Here is a 17,193-nt window from a genome sequence, read left to right as displayed (position 1 = left end):
TATTATTGTAACCACAGGCCCATTCAGAGCCAGTTCGAACAGACCCCATCTCTTATCAACAAAGTGATTAAGGATTGTCTTTCAGAAAAACTGCAAAGTCATGTAGCCAGGGCATGCGCAAAAGAAGAAATTATGACCTGAAATGACCTCAGAACCAAAGATCCTCCTTCTACAGAACCGAAGGACTGGGATGCCACCGGAATTTGAAAGCTGAACTCTTTCAGAAGCGAGGCGTCCCTCGTTCAGGAAGATCCGGTGTTAAAATTCCTTCCCAACTTCATTATAAATGTTGAGAACCTCATCATAAATGTTTAAAACCTTACCGTAAATACCTGAAGCCCACCAATCAAAACCTGTCCCACCAGTGTTTCCGCATGCCAGCCTGTTCTCCTTAACCTCTTAAATTTTGTCCCAAATCCTGAATAGGGAGACAGATCTGAGGGCACATGCCCCCTGTCTCCCTAGAGATCGATCTTGCAGAATAAAGCCGACTTCTCCCCTCAAATGCTGGTGCCATAATTAATTGGCTTGTTTATGCGCATCGGGCAGAGAACCCCAATTTTGTGAGGTAACGTTAGTACATGAATAAAAGGCTTATGATTTCTTTGCCACTTAAAAATCATTCACTTTTTTCCCCTAGGTAGTAAATTCACTTGGTTCAACAACGACAAAGTACAAAAATGTATACAAGGAAAAGTTTATTTCCTATTCCTGTCTTCCATCTTCCTACTTCCCCACCAAAACCATCACCAGCAAAGGAAACCATGTTATTAGTTTCTCGTGTGTCATTCTAGGTGATTTCTTATGCATCTATAAGTAAATGCAAATATATATCCTTTTCCTTTCCACTTTTGGACAAATGGTAGCTTGTTATATATGTTTCTTTACACTTTAATTTTTCAATTTGGTACATAAAATGTATCCTTATTCTTTTTTAAGATAGCTGCATAGTATTCCATTGTATGGATGTAACATAATTTAATTAGCCCTACTACTAGGCATTTAGGCTGTTTCCAATTTTTTTTTTTTTGGAAAGGAAGATTGGCTCTGAGCTAACATCTGTTGCCAATCTTTTTTTGCTGAGGAAGATTGGCCCTGAGCTAACACCTGTGCCCATCTTCCTCTACTTTTTGTATGTGGGACGCATGCCACAGCATGGCTTGATAAGTGGTGTGTAGGTCCATACCCAGGGTCCAAACCTGAGAACCCCAGGCTGCCAAAGCAGAACTCTCGAACTTAGCCACTAGGCCACCGGGCCAGCCCCCTGTTTCCAATTTTGTACGATTACAAATAGGGCTGCAGTGTATAACCCTATACAGGTCATGTCACACATTGTGTAAACATATTTATAGGGTGAATTCCTGGAGGTGGAGTTGCTGAGTCATATGTTCTGTATATTTTCATAAATCTTGGCAAACTGCCCTCAGATGTTGTACCAATTTAAGCTTTCATCAGCAATGTATGAGGCAAGAGTCTGTTCTCCACCCTCACCCAACAGGTGGTATTATCAAACTTTTGGATGTTTGCCAGTCTGATAGGTATTTCAGTGTAATGTTAATTTGCATTTCTTTGTCTATGTGCAAAGTTGAGCCTCTTTTCCAATGTTTATGAACCATTTGCGTTTCTTTGTCCATGAACTGCATGTAGAAGGATATTATTTTAATTAAAAATCCTCATCCGTATATCCATTCATTCATAATGTAAATACCTTTTACATACTGACTCTATTTGGACACTACAGGAGCTACTGCAGGTGAAGGAGGGAATCGAGAGACAGCTCCCGCTCTCCCAAAATGTACAATCCAGTGGACGAGAAGGATTCTGAACTAAATGTTGAACTCCTTATGGAATACTTATGTACATGGACGTATTTGTGCATCTATCTACGTAACTTACACGTGGAAAATACCTAGCTATCTCCTGTAAGTTAACAGAGATGATCTTTGAGTAGAAGTGATATTTTTCCTTTGTGATTTTGTATATTTTTCAAGCTTTTTGTAATGTACATGCATTATGTTTGCAATTAGGTGACTTCTCCTTTGTTAACTTTCCGAATTTTCAAAGGTTTTTTTTTCAAGGAACACACGATTTTTGCATTTACAAAAAAAAGAAATACGTGATATGAAAACATCACGTACATACGCATCAGTTTACATGTATTTTATATATAAGGAACACAGGAAAGCACGCTCTTTCTCTGTGGTAGTTAAGAGACTGGAGAGGAAGGTGTGGAAATGTGTTCTCAGAGCTCCTGAGTGGTTGGCCCGGGTTCTAGGACTTCTCATCCCAACTTCCAGCACAGACCTCCACTCACCAGAAAAATTGAGGATTTGTCTCTTCTCGCTAGGGAACCTCATCTGCATCCAGCAAAACAGGAACTGAGCAGCTGTTAGTCCTGGAAATCTGGCCCCAGGGCCCAGGGCTGGCAATTCCCCTTTCAGAGGCTGGCTTCAGGCTCAGTGTCCAAGGGGGACCCCTGTTGGTGGAATTTAAACATGCTCATTATTCCTGAGCCTCTTCTCTTAGGATTGGGATGTCGGAGCTGTTATTTTTTTGTGGGGTCTGCTGGAAGCCTTGAAGCCAACAGCCCGCTGGCTTCTTACCCCAGCTGCGTCCTGCTCCCCACCCCTCCATGCTCCCCCTCTCCTCAGGCTGCGTGCTGTTTTTCCGAGAAAATCAGGTCATCAGGCTTGGGGGATGGAGCCACAGGAGTGGCCAGCCTTTCAACCTTCACACAGGCAGGCTGCTATGGGGCAGGGTGTTGGCTTTGCTGGCCAGCAGGTAGAGTGTGCTGACTCGTGCTCTAAGGGACAGACTGGATCCTGCCAGCTGACTGAAAATGCCAGGCGTGGGCAGCTCGTGGAACAGGTAGCAGGTGGGCCTTCCGCTACACACACGTGGTTGAGGGGGCTGCCTCCCACCCAGGAAGGCGGGCTGGAGGCAAGCACAGCGGGCTTCCCGGGGGGTGGGGAGTCACACCATTTAAGAGCCTCTCCTCTGTATCTGGAGACTCTGCTGGGGGATTCTGACAAGAACCAGAAACCAACACAGCCTTTCCAGACCAGCTCCTGTATCTGCATCCACGGGGGCGAGACCTCAGACTGAGGGAAGTGTGGGGAGTAGTGCCACCAGAGCCACGCGCTGGCATTCGACCAAAGAAGAACCACCCGCACACTCCGTCATCACCGAGTGCTGCGTGGAAGTGCCCAATGGAGCCCCGGATGAAGAACCTGGCTTCAGACTCGCGGAGCCCGTCTGCACCTCGTCAGTGCTGCTGTCTCCCCGGGGCACGGGGCTGTGAGAAAGAAAGCTGGACACCGGAGGGACGTGCTGGGCATTTCTGTGCTTTGAGAAAACACGACGAAGCACCTCTCAGAGCCACCGCCAGACGACAGTCCTCCTTTACTGTTTCTTCTCTCCCACGCCTGTGGAGCGGGCCCCCCACCAGAGACTGTGCCCCACGGGCCTCAGATCTACTCTCTCCAGACGGCAGAGGGGAAATGCCACATGTCGCTCCAAGCAAGGCTGAGTCAAGGCCACCCTCTCTCCATTTGGGCCAGGTGCTCAGCATCCTCCAAATGGTCCCGGGGTCTGGGGGCTCCAACTTAGGAAAGGAACCAGGAATTACCACGTGAGGAGGGGGGCACCTGGGTGGGTGCCATCTAAATTTGCGGGAGAGGAAAGGCTCAGGAGGGAGGCCTGCCATAGGATCCAGCTCATTACCTCCCGAGAAGTGAAGGAAGGGCTGAGGATCCTGATAACTGACCCCAGTTTAGCCTGCTAAGCAAGGCTTCTGTCCCAGCCCAGAGGACAGGACACAGACACAGCAGTTCCTGTCTGACTGTAGCTTGGCCCCAAAGCCCAAACTAGATTCATGGAGCTGGTGTGTGCCGCCCAGGATGGGGACGTTCCCTGCAGAGTTGGTTCTCACAGGGCACCCGCTGGAAGGAAGAAAGAACTGCACATCCTAGGAGGGCTCCAGTCAACCAGTTGAGGGGGCTGAGTCGTAAGCTCCCCAAAAGTGGAAGGGGTGGAGAACTGGTTTCAAACCTTCATTTTACAAACCACCAACAGAGACCCAGAGAGGGGGAGTAGATGGCACTGGGTCACACAGCAAGTTCGTGGCAGAGTTCAGAGGCGACTCCAGGTGCCCTGGGGACATGTCACCGGCTCCTTCCCCTAGTCCTGTTTCCGCAGGCAGGGGAACGTCTAGAGCGGTCACACCTTCTTGCTTTGACCCTGGAGGACCTCGGTCTGTCCAGTTAAAGAGGAACGGACCCTCCCCCACATAGGGGAAGGGTTCCAACCTACCAAGCACCTACTATGGGCTAGGCACCCGCACTACTGCGACCTCATCTAAGTCCTCCTGCTAGTCCGCTGAGGAGGCATCATAGAACCCACTTTCCTGATGACGAAACTGAAGCCCAGAGAGATTAAAATCCTCGCCCGCAGTCATACAACTGGTGCGTGTGGCTCTGGTTTCACATGAAGTGCTCTCTGACGGAAAGCCCACGCATTTCCCTCTCCGAGGGCCTGCCGGGTCCCTAGACCAGAATCCCTCTCTAAGGCCACTCTTTTCTGATGAGTTAAAAAAAAGATTCTGAGACTTAATAGCCCCGAAGCCCATCTCGCGGCGATTCGGCGGCAGACGCAGGACTTCCTTTCTCCTCGATGGCCTCTCCTCCTCCGGGGAAGCCACCAGGCGCGAGCGGGGTTGTAAGGCCGCGCACGCGCGACCCTAACCTCCCTGCGCCCCAGAACGCGCTCTCGGCGGCCGCCGCGCCGCTCCGCGGAGCCCCGCGCTCCAGCGCCCTCACCTGGCTCCGGGGCGGGAGTCTGCGTCTCCCAGGGCGCGCGCCAGAGCCGCCCGCGTCCGGCCGGGACAGGGAGGAGCTCCGGCGGGGGCGCGCTGGCGTCAGGGGCCCGGAGGAGGAGCCAGCGGAGCCCGCCGCGCATTGGGCTATAAAAAGCCGCAGCTCCGGCTGCCTGGGGAGCGCGCTCGCTGAGGGCGGCCGGGCTCTGATGGCGGCTCCGCAGACGAACTGCCGCTCAGCTCGCTCGCGTCAGGGGAACTCCGGAGCCCGTCCATGCGCTCGCTCCCAGAACGCCCGGCCGCTGCGCTCCTGGCCCGCGAGGAGTGGCACTGTCTCGGCTACCCACCGGGAGGTAAGAGGGCTGCGCTGACCGCCCAAGCCTCGGAGGGAAGGCAAGAACCGGGGTCCGGCGCCTCCACCCGTCTTGGGGAAAACGTTACCGGTCCTTGGCTTCTATTTGTCTATCCACTCCGTGCTGTGCAGTCCGTCTGTCTGTCTGTCCACACGTCTGTTAATGGGCACACGCCCCAGGGCACCTGGTGTCACGGTCCTCTGTGAGATTTCTTTGAGATCGTGCGATCCTTTGCTAGCGACAGGTGCCGGAAGCGCCGGTGTCCCCGGAGCGCATCCAGCGCGGGGCAGATCCTTGCATTCCGTAGAGTCCTCCCTTCTGAATGGCTCAGGGATCTTGCGCCCAGGACAGTGTCTCTCCGAGGAGGGCCTGCTCCGAGGGTCAGGTCCCGGAGTCCAGCCGACAGGAAGCCGGCTCACTCTGCGCTAGTGGGCGTGCGCCTGGCAACAGGTCTGCGCCCTGCTGCTGGTCCTCAGCAGGGTCCTCCTGCTGGCTTCCCTCCGCCTCCCGCTAGCACCTCCCTCGCGCACTCCCGGACAGCGCTAGGCACCCAGCGTGGCGCTGGCGCGGGACCGGGTGCAGGCAATTGAATGTTAGATGACAGGAGGGCTCCTGCTGATGTTCAGACTGAGATTCCAAACCTGGCATCGCTGGAAGAGGGTTTGATGGTCCCTGGCAAGGGACGTCAGCTCCAAGAAGGGTCAAATTAAGTTGGGAAGAAAGGCAGGGACCTGGCGCAGCACAGGCCAGGGCCGAGGCCAGGTCTCCTGCTCGCCACTCTGGGAACGGCGGCCAGAGACAGTCCCCGATATCCTAAGACTGTGGGAAAGGGGAGGAGGCCTGTACCAGGGCACAGGGCCTGTTAGTGCTTGAGGACAGGGACGTGAGATGGCAGGAAAATCTGTGCCTTAACAGGCATAAAGGAGGTTAGAAGGTTCCGACCTGATTCACTAGGGTCTCTACGCAGGAGGGGGCTGTGCTGGGTGGTGTGGAAGACAAGAGACACACAGGGGGTGGGCAGGTCTCAGGTTTGGGTGGGGCAAGAGCTTGATGGGTCCAGGTGACCTGTGTGTGGGAAGCGACTCCCATGCACAAGGCTAGGGGCAGGAGCCTGGGGTTCATCCCTGGGAGGAGGCAACCAGGACGGGCTTGGCAGCCCCAACCCACGAGGGTGGGTGAAGTAGGCAAGTGACTGGGAGACCGGGAGGAAGGCAGAAGGCTGGCATTAGAGACCTGGCAGGATGGCCAGGTAGAAAAGGGGTGTTCTCTGTGGACACCTGGGCTATTCCTGCCTCACCCCCATGCAAGTTCCTGGTCCCCAGACTCACACAAGACCCCAGGTTGGGCGGTATTGGCTCCTGAAGTAATTTTAATGGATCTGGACTATAGATCACACTTCCAGAAACAGGAATCAAGAATCTGGATGAAATTCTGGCTGCTTTGCCTGTGCTAGCTTCTTCATCTTTCTTTGCATTAATTTCTACATTTGCAACATAGGAAACGCTACCTCAGGGAATGACAAGAGAGTCAGTGAAGAGATGGTGCAAGTGACCCTGACCTCACACGTGCTGCAGAGCCACCTCTGGTCTCCTAACTCAGGCATTAGTGCTGCCTTCCCGGAAGTCATGGGCCAGGGTCCCTGGTGATGAGAGAGATGGACCAGGCACTGCCTTCCTCTGTGGCTTGAGGTGTCTTTCATGTGTGGAAATAAAACCAAAGACACGACCCACTGAACAAAATCAAGAGTCTTTCTCACACTCAACAGGCTGTGGTTTACTCTCACTCCCACAGGAGCCTCCGGTACTTAAATGCCTGTTGCACAGTGTGACATCAAAAGGCCAGGGAGGCTAAAACCCGCAGGTGCAGAAGCAGCAGCCTGGGGCGGGATCCCTGTAGACACCTCCAGGTGGCGCTAGACCTGCTTTGACTCCTTCCTTGCCTGTAGGAGAAACTGGAAATCCTAATTCTGGACTCAGTACCCAAAAGTTTTCCCAGAGAAGTTAATTTGGTTAACAAAAGGTCCTGGGCTTCTCTGGGATATAAACTACTAGAAAACATACCGTTGATGACAGGATGGCTAACAGTTGTGCTCAGCCCCTTTCATTAAGACGGGAGTGTTCTCAGAAGGAAAATCCTGGGTCTTTTAAGAACAGCAGGAATGACTGTGACCATGGAATAAAGAGGGGAACAGATGGGACCGGGGGGGGGCAGGAGGAGAAAGAAGATACACATTTCAGGAGGTAGTTCAGGCAAATCCCTGCCCAGTCAGAGGGGGCCCCACCTCCCCTGGGCACCCTGCCAAACCAGTTACTCATTCTTTGTTATTCTGCAGGCACCAGAAACAGACACCAGACTCACTCCACCATTAGCAGTTACCAAGGACAGGACACATCGTCCCCCACTAGTCACAATGCCCTGGACTGGGGGCTTCACGTTCAGTCTCGTGCTCCTGCTCCTGTGCGCCTGTCCCTGGTTGCCTCTTGGCGGTGAGTTCCTGATGCACCCTGTGGGTTGGGGGGCAGTGAGGAGAGGATGCATTAGGACAGGGGAGGGGGACTTGGGGGCCCCAGGAAGGATCAGACATGTTCTTCACCAGTGGCGCTGCTGCCCCCTCCTCAAGTCCTTTCCACAGCTTCCTTGTCCGCGAAGCCAGGAGAGAGTCCACTTTGGTGAATAAGAAATATGGGACAATGGGAGGGAGAGGGCAGCGGAGGGAGAGAGGGCGCAGCGGGGAAAGGCTGCTGAAGCCCCCAGTGCCCAGCCCGCCCGCCCCGCGGGAAGTGGGAGCCCGAGCCCCTGGCACCCGGGGTGTGGCCAGGACAGGGGCCATTCCTGCAGGGACACGACCCCCAGACGCTGCCTACCCTCCTTGCTGACACAACTGTCCCGACAAACCCTCCATCCTGCCCACCGCTCTCTCCCAAGAAGTTCCCAGTACACCTGGCCAGCAGATCACCGCACATGCAGCCCCAGCCACTGTCCCCCAGGAGTCCCTGCTCCTCCACCCCAGCTCACACCCTGCCCCTGCCCGCCTCACCCCGTCCCCATGCTCCCCAGGGCCTCCAACACCTTCCCAAATGGGAACTGCCCCTAATCACCTCTCTACTAACTGGCACCTCATCCCCTTGTCCCACGGTCCAGCAGAAGCCCCCACACTTGGCCCCCAGAACCTGGAGTAGGAGGGCTGAGAGGCACGTGTTCCCGAAGTCTGACCCTGGGAGTGAGGTGGAGGAAGGGCACTCCCACTTCCACCCTTTGGGCCCAGCCCCATGTATGTACCTGTTGGGAGACAACATCCTGACGGTCATTGATTTACACCAGAGTCTGCAAACTGTTCCTGTAAACAGAAGACAGGGAAGGTTTTCATCTTTGGGGGCCATTGGGAACCTGTCTCTGGATCAGCTCCTCCCCTCTACCTTTGCAGTGCAAAAGCAGACAAGGCAACATGCAAAGGAATGGGGGACCAGGTTTGGCCCCTGTCCTAGTTTCCTGACTCCATATTTAGGGTGTATATGGTGTCCCAGATATGGGTGCCCCATCCCCTAGGGAATCATCTCCAAGGTGTCTCAGCTGTGTGTTGAAGAGCCAGAAACATGCCCCGTCCTGCCTGTGGCGCTGGGTGGAGTGAATGTGACAGGATGTGGGTCCTGCAGGGGTGGGCCCTGCTCCCCTCCTTTCTCTAGAGTGGCTTCCTTGGTCTAAAGGGGCCATAAGGGACGCTCCGTGAAGACAGCTGGGATGCTGCATTTCTGGTGTCAGGATCTGGGCCACCTGCCTGTGCTGCTTGTCTGTTCCCTGTGGCCCTGCTCACGCCAATGCCGGAAGAATCACCTCTATCTCATGACCGCCGGGCCTGTCCCACCTGCTGACGCTCTTTATGGGCGACTCTGCTGTCCCACGGCCAGAGGCCTCATCTCCACCAGGCCCGGGACTTCACCAGGAGCCTCTTATCAATAGCGTGGGCTCCCTGCTGCAGGTGGCAGGGCCTGGCTTCTGAACACTAGGGGTCTGCGTCGTGATCCTGCGATCAGGAGTGCCCTCAACTCCACGTAGCCCCTTCTCCTACTGCAGACACCTGTAGCATCACAGGTTCTCCCGGGCCACATGGTGCAGCAAGTCCGTCCAGCCACACTCGTCCATTCCCGCATCGTCGCGGCTGCTTTCACGCTGCAACACGGGCTTGAGTGGCTGCGGCAGAGACCTGTGTTCTGCAAAGCCTGGAACATGTAACACATACCCCCTTACAGAAAGTCTTCAGCCGGGGCTGCCAATTAAATGGAGACGGGAAAGGCATCACACCCCTGCATCTCTGGCTTTTCCTCCAGGATAAGACATTGTTTTAACTTTCTATTTGGAGAACAAGGAAGACAGTGTAAGAAGATTGTGCTTGAATATCCCTACTACGTAGCCCTCACCCCGCAAGTAATTCACTAACTACAAAGATTTTCCATTTGTTACAAATCTGGGGAATGACCGCTGTGTGGGTTCCTGAACCAAATGACACCACTGTAACAGGACCTGTGACAAGTGTGTATTCATTACCTGGTCCCCGTGCAACACTTCAAAAACAGGGGGGCCATGATGATGCTTCAGATCCCCCAGGATGATGTCAACCCACACAGGAGGTCCAGTGTGAATGTCTGGGTAGTTTCTGCTCCCCAGTGTACACTTCCCTGAGTAATGGCCATATGGCTCTTTGGGGAAGGCCTGAAGGAGTCACTGCACCTGCTGTCACCTTGAAGGGTCCCTCCGCTCATTGGAACCTGGCCTAGCAGAAGACTAGTAATGGGTTCCAGGTCTGAGAAGTGGCTCAGTTCTGGAAACTGGGCAGATGATCCAGACATTTTGTTGGGGAGCTGCTTTTAGCCTCCTAATCACCATCCTTGAGTTTTGTCCTTGTTTGTGTTTATTATTTAAATCCAGCAGTCTCCCTCTGTTGGCTGTCCCTCTGTTTTGCCTCTAGGATAACTGTGTTCTATGAAACTAATGGAGAGTTTTCTGTGGGTCAGGCCCCTGGCTGGCATTCCACCCTTTGTGATCATTTCAGTAATCGCACTCTCTCTGCTTCTGAGAGTTGAGCATCTCTATGTCAAACCTATGATGTCAGGATTTTTCATCCTCGTTATTACTGGGAGCCCATTTCTGGAATACCATCTCCTACTACCAAGCCCAGCCATCAGAGACAGCATCACTAAGCCTCGTTGGTGCCCTTCTCACCATGCTGTCTTTATGAGCTTGATAAACAAAGAGTCCTCCAAACCTCCCCAGGGAGCATAGTTGGGACACATTGTGTTTTTTCTGGCCTTTCATACTGTATCCACTCTGACATATGCACTTCTCTGAGCCTGTTAATCCCTTCCTCTACTATCTGCCTTGGAAGTTCCTGATATTCTATTCCATTCAGCGTGGGCAATTTCTTTTCCAAACTTCCAAGGACGGATGGTGACGGATAGGTCCAAGACCCATCCTAGTAGCAGACTTGCACCATATCCCAGGGTCTTGCTGAATCCCGGGACCCATAATTGTAAACTCTCCCTTCTCCAGCTTTGGCTTCTATGCTCACCTGCCCCCACTATGAATGGGCTTCCTCAGGAACAGCCCGTACATGCTCTCCCATCTCTACAGTCCACAGACTAGCTTCTGATAATCCTTTGGCATCTAGAACTTTTCTTCCATAGCAGGCCTGGCATGTCTCTGGATTGGTTATGGGCTGACTGGTGCTGGGTGTTGGCCTGTTGTACAGAGGGGACGTATCCCTGAATGTGTGGTTTCCTGCTAGGCAGAGACCCCCTCTTCCTCCTCCTCAAGCTAGGGAAGGACACTAGCCTTTAACTGGTGAGGGGAAGGGCTGGGCAGGGGAAGTGTTTGCTCTGCCATCCCAGCCCTTCAGAGATTCTCTCACTGTTGCAGAGATGGGGGAGGGGGTGTCTAGAGGTCCTTTTCCCTCAACTCCAACCCTCACCTGTGTTTTTCCTTCACAGAGGCTCACACTCTTTGCTATGAGTTCACCATCCGTGCTAAACCCAAACCAGGACAACCCTGGTGCATAGTTCAAGGCAAGGTCAACGGAGACATGTTTCTGTACTACTGCTGTGGTAGCGAGAAGTTCGAACCCAAAGGTCGTCTGGGGATGAAGGTGAACACTACAGAGGCCTGGGGGAGACAGTCAGAAGCTCTGAAAGAGCTGGTGGAAGAGCTCAGAAAGAAACTCCTTGAGGTGGAACGAGAGATTTCCACAACCAGCGGTGAGTCTGAAGGCTCAGGGCAGACCCAGAACAGTTTCTGTAGGGGAGGGAGCCAGTGTGTTTACGTAAAATCGGAAGTTGGTCCCACACAGGAGGCCCAGCAGCCAGGGCAGACACAGAGGGCAGAGCAGGACTGGGAGATACGAAGGGGCCCAGAGGAGTGGACACCAGGGTGGGGAAAGGATTTGACAAGACCAGAGGCTGACCTCTTTCCCCTGCGGGCAGATTCTGTCACCCTGCAGGGCAGGATGACGTGTCCCTGTAAACCCAATGGAGGGAGCAGCAGATGCTGGCATTTTGACGTATGTGACTCAGAGAACAGTCACTGTACAGTGGTTGATGCTGGAGAGAGACTGCTAAAAGAGACATTGGACAATGACAATGATATAACCATGTTCCTCATGAAAGTCTCACACGGAGACTGTAAGAAGTGGCTTGAAGAATTTTTGTTGCACTGGGAGAGAATGCTGGAGACAACAGGTAATTGACAAGGGAAGGAGGTAGTGGTAGTTCTTTTCAAATGAGGTCGACCTGCCCCACTGTGTGTGTGAGTATGTGTGTGTGTGTGTGTGTGTGTGTGTGTTGGAAAGAGTGATCCATCCACCATGAGTTCTTCTTGGGAGAATATTGGCCATAGGTAGCTTCTACCATCCTTCCTTCCCGTCTCACCTCCTGACATGTCTTCCTCACTGCACATCCCTCTGGTCCACTCACCGTGGCTTTCTGCCTGATCACAAATATGAGGGCATCATTCTGTTTCCAGACATTCTTAATGTTCCCTCTCCTTACCTCACTTTTCTTTTTCATCTCACCTGGTCTGTTTCCGGAAATGCTTCAATACCACCCCAAATGTCAGCCCCTGAGAGGACTTCTCTACCACCATCCTCAGGTGTCACCTCCGCTTCAGTCACAGCAGGAGTGATTGGTTACATTGTCACCCCTGCTTCCCCCATCACCTGTAGGAGCCCCCTGGGGACAGGGCCCATCTCCTCTCTCCCTTCCTACCTTAGGACCTGTGACAGCAGCTGCCACAAGGAGAGGGGTAGAAAATGTCTGCATTGTACAGTTATCCGGGGCAGCAGGAGCTGAGGAGGAGCCTCAGAGGAGGAGATCTGGGGTCTGGACAAGGGCTTTGACTCTTCCTTTTCCACTTCAGCATCACCAACCACAGGCCCGGCTACAGCCCAATCCAGGGCCCCAGCCATCACTCCCATCCCCTGGATCCTCCTGGTGACCCTCACCTGCTCTCTTCTCCTCGGCATCCTAGGCTGAGTCCTTCACAGTAACAGGTACTGAGAGCACATTGAGAGGGAAGGGAGGGGCAGATAGCCTGGAGTGAGGACAGGGAATGGTGGATTCTCAGCCCAAACCCTGCCCCCTCACTGTACTTTCTCGTCGTGGAAACGAGACCAGGAGAATGAGAATATGTTCTCATGTTACTCCAGAACAACAACTTGGACAAGCTCAGCCCTGGGCTGTGGTGTCTCCTCACTGGTGAGGCCAGCGGGAAAGGGGAGGGGCCACACCTAGGCTTAGGGCCTGTGGGTGCTGAAGGGGGTTAGCAAAGTCAGGCCTGACTCAGTCCAGATCCTCTGTTTGGGGGAGTCTCCTTGGGCCCAGTAGGAGGTGGTGTGGGGACAGCAGGCACTGTAGCCATGGTTAGGACTCACATTTGGGGGAGAGTAACATGGTGGCTCCACGTGATGTGTTAAGGGGAAGGGGAGTCTGGATGATTCCCCTTCCCCTTAAGGAGGAGGAGGGGTGGGAAGGCTGTGCAGACCTAACTCAAAAGGCTGGAGTAGGGCTGCATTTTCAAGAAAGTGCCTTGGGTCGTAGCAGGTGAGGCAGACGGTGAAGAGTGGAGACTGTGAAGGATGAGATCAGGAGGAGGCCAGTTCTCCAGGGAGCAAGGGGAATTCTGGCTCAGCCTGGTGCATGCGCCTGGCAGGCAGCCTCCTGCAGACCCCAGATCCTGAGTGACTGTGCAGCCCCTGCCTGGAGAGGAGGTGACTCAGGAGAGAGGTGGGACTGAGCTGCTGTGATGCTCACAGCTGGGCAGGACCAGGAATGGATGGGGCGAGGACAGGGACCATCACACTGAGAGCTATGTGTGCTGCTAGCTAAGAGGCTGGGAGAGGAGGAGAAGAAGGGTGTTTGCCTGCACCCCTCCCCAAGGCTACAGGTGTCAGGATGCAGGCCCTTCCCTTCCATCAGAGCTCCCACCGGGTCCTTGAGGCCCTCCCATCAGAGGGAGAATCGGGACCTGAGTAAAGGGAGCAGATTGATCCATCACTCACTAGTCCTGAGTCTAAAATGATTGGTATGAGGGCCTGGAGCTGACCGTGATGTGGTAAAGGTAAGAGGAGGTTGGTACAAGCTGATGGACCCGGGATTGGGGTGACGGGTTGGGGGAAATACATGACCCTCAGTGAGGAAGATGCTCGAGATGGGGAGTGACTGGGGAGCTGACCCAGGAGAGGTGACCCAGGTTTCCTCAGCCACTCGGACCAACACTGTTTCTTTTCTGAAGGCTGCTGATCCTGTGAAGAAGCCCCTGAGAGTGTGGTGCACGTCACGACTCTGCCTTCTGGATAGCCGCTTTTGGGTCACCTGCTGCTCATTTCTAGACCACCTGGAGTTCAGGCCTCACAAATCCAGATGTCACCATCAGATCGTGGTGAGACAGTTAATGCAACATCTCAGGCCCCTTATTGCATTTGGGGATTCTCCTGTTCAGCACTTTTCCTGAACATCTTTTGCCACTTTCCTTTGGTGCTCAGTGATGGAATTCCTGCACTTCAACTTGAACTGCTTGAACAAGAAACCTCAGCAAAGAGAACATTTTCCATCTTCTCTTTTGATTGTGGAAAATCAGATTCTTCTCTGCATCCTGACCCTGTTCTTACAAATGATATTGCCAGAAAAATATCATGTTAGACTACAGAACCTCAGGGATTCTTTCTCTATCATGAGAAACAACCTCACTCACTTTTCAACACAACGAGGTTATTTATATGATCATTTCCTTCAGCGATTTGCGTGTGTGTGTGTGTGTGTGGTGGGGGAAGATTTGCCTTGAGCTAACATCTGTGCACATCTTCATCTATTTTGTATATGGGACCCTGCTACAGCATGGCTTGATGAGCAGTGCATATGTCCGCGCCCGGGATCCGAACCTGCGAACCCTGGGACATGGAAGCGTAGCGTGTGAACTTAACCACTGTGCCACCGGGCCAGCCCCTCCTTCAGTAATTTTTTAACCTTTAATGATATTTGAATGAACACCTCTATTTTCTAAAAAACTTAATCAATTTGGAATTTTCATTGATAACCCAGTAGAAAATTCATGGCATTTCACTATTCCTCCACATTATGGGGCAAATATAACTGGTGATTCTGCTAGATTTCTTGTGGAAACAGAGAATTTAAGGATCATTCTTGAATTAACAAGCAGTCCTGCTGTCTCTCTCAAACACTCTCCTGGTACCCTGATGCAAACAAATATTCTGGGCCTTAAGCAATGATAACCTTTCTCGTTTCGGCCCAGATCCCCCACCCCAGTAGTGACTTTCCTGTGTTCTCTCCACCCTGACTCGCCTTCTTCATGACATGTCAGTCTTCACAGCAGAAACATCTCTACTTATATTGTTGTTTTATTTCCCCTCAGACAGAGGATCAGTGTCCAGAATATACAATGAACTCCCACAAATAAACAAGAATAATTCTCCTAACATTTGAGCAAATGTTTAGAGCAGTTCAGAGGAGGTCCATAAGCCTATGAACAGATTGAACATTTCCCAGATCATCAAGATAACACAAAAGAAGATTGGGTAAACTTACACACCCAGCAAATGGACACACTGTGAAATATATCAAGTGGTGGACAGGAAATGGAATAACAGGAGTTCTCTCACGTTGTTAGTAGGAAGATGAATTGAGTCAGTGCTCAGACATGTATTTCACCAGATCCCAATGCTGGATGGTGTGTTCTTCCTACTACGCGGCAATGCCAGTGTGAGTTCCAGGCGGGCAAACGTGGACCACAAAGCATGTAGATATGGTTGTTTATTGTAGTGTCATGTGTCACAGCAAAAATCTATCATTAAGATATCCAACTGAAGTAGTGTATATTTTTCAATGTTGTTAAAATATTTCTGTTTCTCTCTATTTCAGGGTAGATTATCTGAACTTCTATCCAAAATGAAACCACCAAAATGTCAGAGGAAAACCTTTTAAACCTTTCAAATATGTAGGCTAATATACATTGTTTTAAACCTCTGTAATTTTGGTTTATTTGCACCTGCAATAAACCTAGCATGCCTTGATTGTTAGGCTTCATATTTTTGATCCTTCTGTTTCTTTTCATTTTAAGAGTGTCTTTTGCAAATAATGTATGTCGTTGGATTACTTTTAAATCCAAACTGAAAATTTCAGTTATTCAACTGGGGAGTTTAATAATTTGCATTTATTGTGGTTACTAGTGTGTTAGGTCTTATCTCTCCCATCGCATTTTCATTTTTTATGCTTTTAAAAGAAAATTTCCCCCTCCATACCTGCTGTCCTTTTCCTGTACTTAGTTTTCTTCTGTGGCTCTAATTATACTTTCTAATTCTTTCTCCTAATGATTTCTCTTAACTTATGAGCCACATTAATGTGTATTTAATTAATTCATTTATTTACCTTTGTTTTTATTTATTCTTAATAAGATGGCTGGCATGTTTTCTATCTCTTTTGTGTGCCACCTCCCAGCCCATTTTTCTGATATTGTCTAGAATTTCATTTCTGGGATGTTTATAGGTACACGTTTTCTTTTCTGTGCTCTAAACTCTCTGCCGCCCACCCTTTGTGAGGCAACACCCATCTTTAACTAATTATTTGGTTACTCATTCTTCTTATTTCTCTTGTCCCATCTCCTGGATGTGTTTCTCTTACTATTGGAGTACATTCTACAAAAGTATTTTCAACTTGAATCTTTACAGGGAAATTATTCTTTACGCTTTGTATATTCAAAAGTATTTTTAATACACTGTGGTAGTCAGAATTCTTAAGATTTTTCTGTTTTCTGTCCCTTGCTTACTCAATCAAACACTAATTTGGATACTGCTGCGAAGGGGCTTTGCAGAGATAATTAAAGTTACTAATCAGTTGACTTTAAAATCAGGAGATTATTGTATATTATCTGAATGGGCTCAATGTAATCCCATGAGCCCTTAAATGTGGAGAACTTTTTGCGACTGGAGGCGAGACAGATGCGGCAGAAGGAGAAGTCAGAGAGATTTGCTGTGCTCTTGCGGGCTCTGAGATGTAGGGGGCCACGTGCTTGGACTGGAAAGAGGCCCCTGGGAGTTAAGGAGAGCCCCTAGCTGGTGGCAAGGAAGAGGGTCCTTCAGTCCCCAAAATCCAAGGAACTGGATTCTATCTACAATCTGCAGGAGCTGGGAAGCAGATTCCTCCAGGGTCTCCACCTAAGAGTCCAGCTTGTTGACACCTTGATTTTGGCCTCGTGAGACCCCGAGCAGAGAAATCAACTAAGCCAACTCAGACTTGTGACCTACCGAACTGTGAGACCGTAAATACGTGTTGATTTAAGCAGCTAGGTTTGTGCTGATGTGTTATGGCTGCAGTAGAAAAATAATGCATACACTCTCCTACTTAAATGAGAATTTGACTGGATATAAAATTCTGGGTCCAAAACTCTTTTCCTTTAATTCTTTGGAAGTAATTCTCCTCAGTCCTCTTGCAACCAGGATTGCTGTTGAGAAGATGCTGTTGATATATTTCA

General features: G+C 51.1%; 1 protein-coding gene across 3 annotated transcripts; it reads left to right on the top strand.

Moving 5' to 3' along the window:
- The first annotated feature begins 5,006 nt into the window (after window positions 1-5,006).
- LOC147912247 (UL16-binding protein 3-like) lies at window positions 5,007-15,751 on the top strand. 3 transcript variants are annotated; one of them, XM_087425148.1, is made up of 6 exons: window positions 5,007-5,166; window positions 7,499-7,652; window positions 11,148-11,411; window positions 11,637-11,891; window positions 12,568-12,700; window positions 13,942-15,751. In XM_087425148.1, the coding sequence occupies exons 1-5, from the start codon at window positions 5,023-5,025 to the stop codon at window positions 12,681-12,683; spliced, it is 933 nt and encodes a 310-aa protein (XP_087281274.1). In that variant the 5' UTR covers window positions 5,007-5,022; the 3' UTR covers window positions 12,684-12,700; window positions 13,942-15,751. The 3 variants fall into 3 exon arrangements, with proteins under 3 accessions (XP_087281274.1, XP_087281275.1, XP_087281276.1); XM_087425149.1 differs by having other exon boundaries at window positions 14,192-14,205; XM_087425150.1 differs by lacking the exon at window positions 12,568-12,700.
- The last annotated feature ends 1,442 nt before the right edge of the window (window positions 15,752-17,193 follow it).

This window comes from Ceratotherium simum, chromosome 38 (assembly GCF_057802395.1).
Source record: "Ceratotherium simum simum isolate JZ-2026a chromosome 38, ASM5780239v1, whole genome shotgun sequence".
NCBI lineage: Eukaryota > Metazoa > Chordata > Mammalia > Perissodactyla > Rhinocerotidae > Ceratotherium > Ceratotherium simum.
This window is presented reverse-complemented; position numbering and strand designations above follow the sequence as displayed.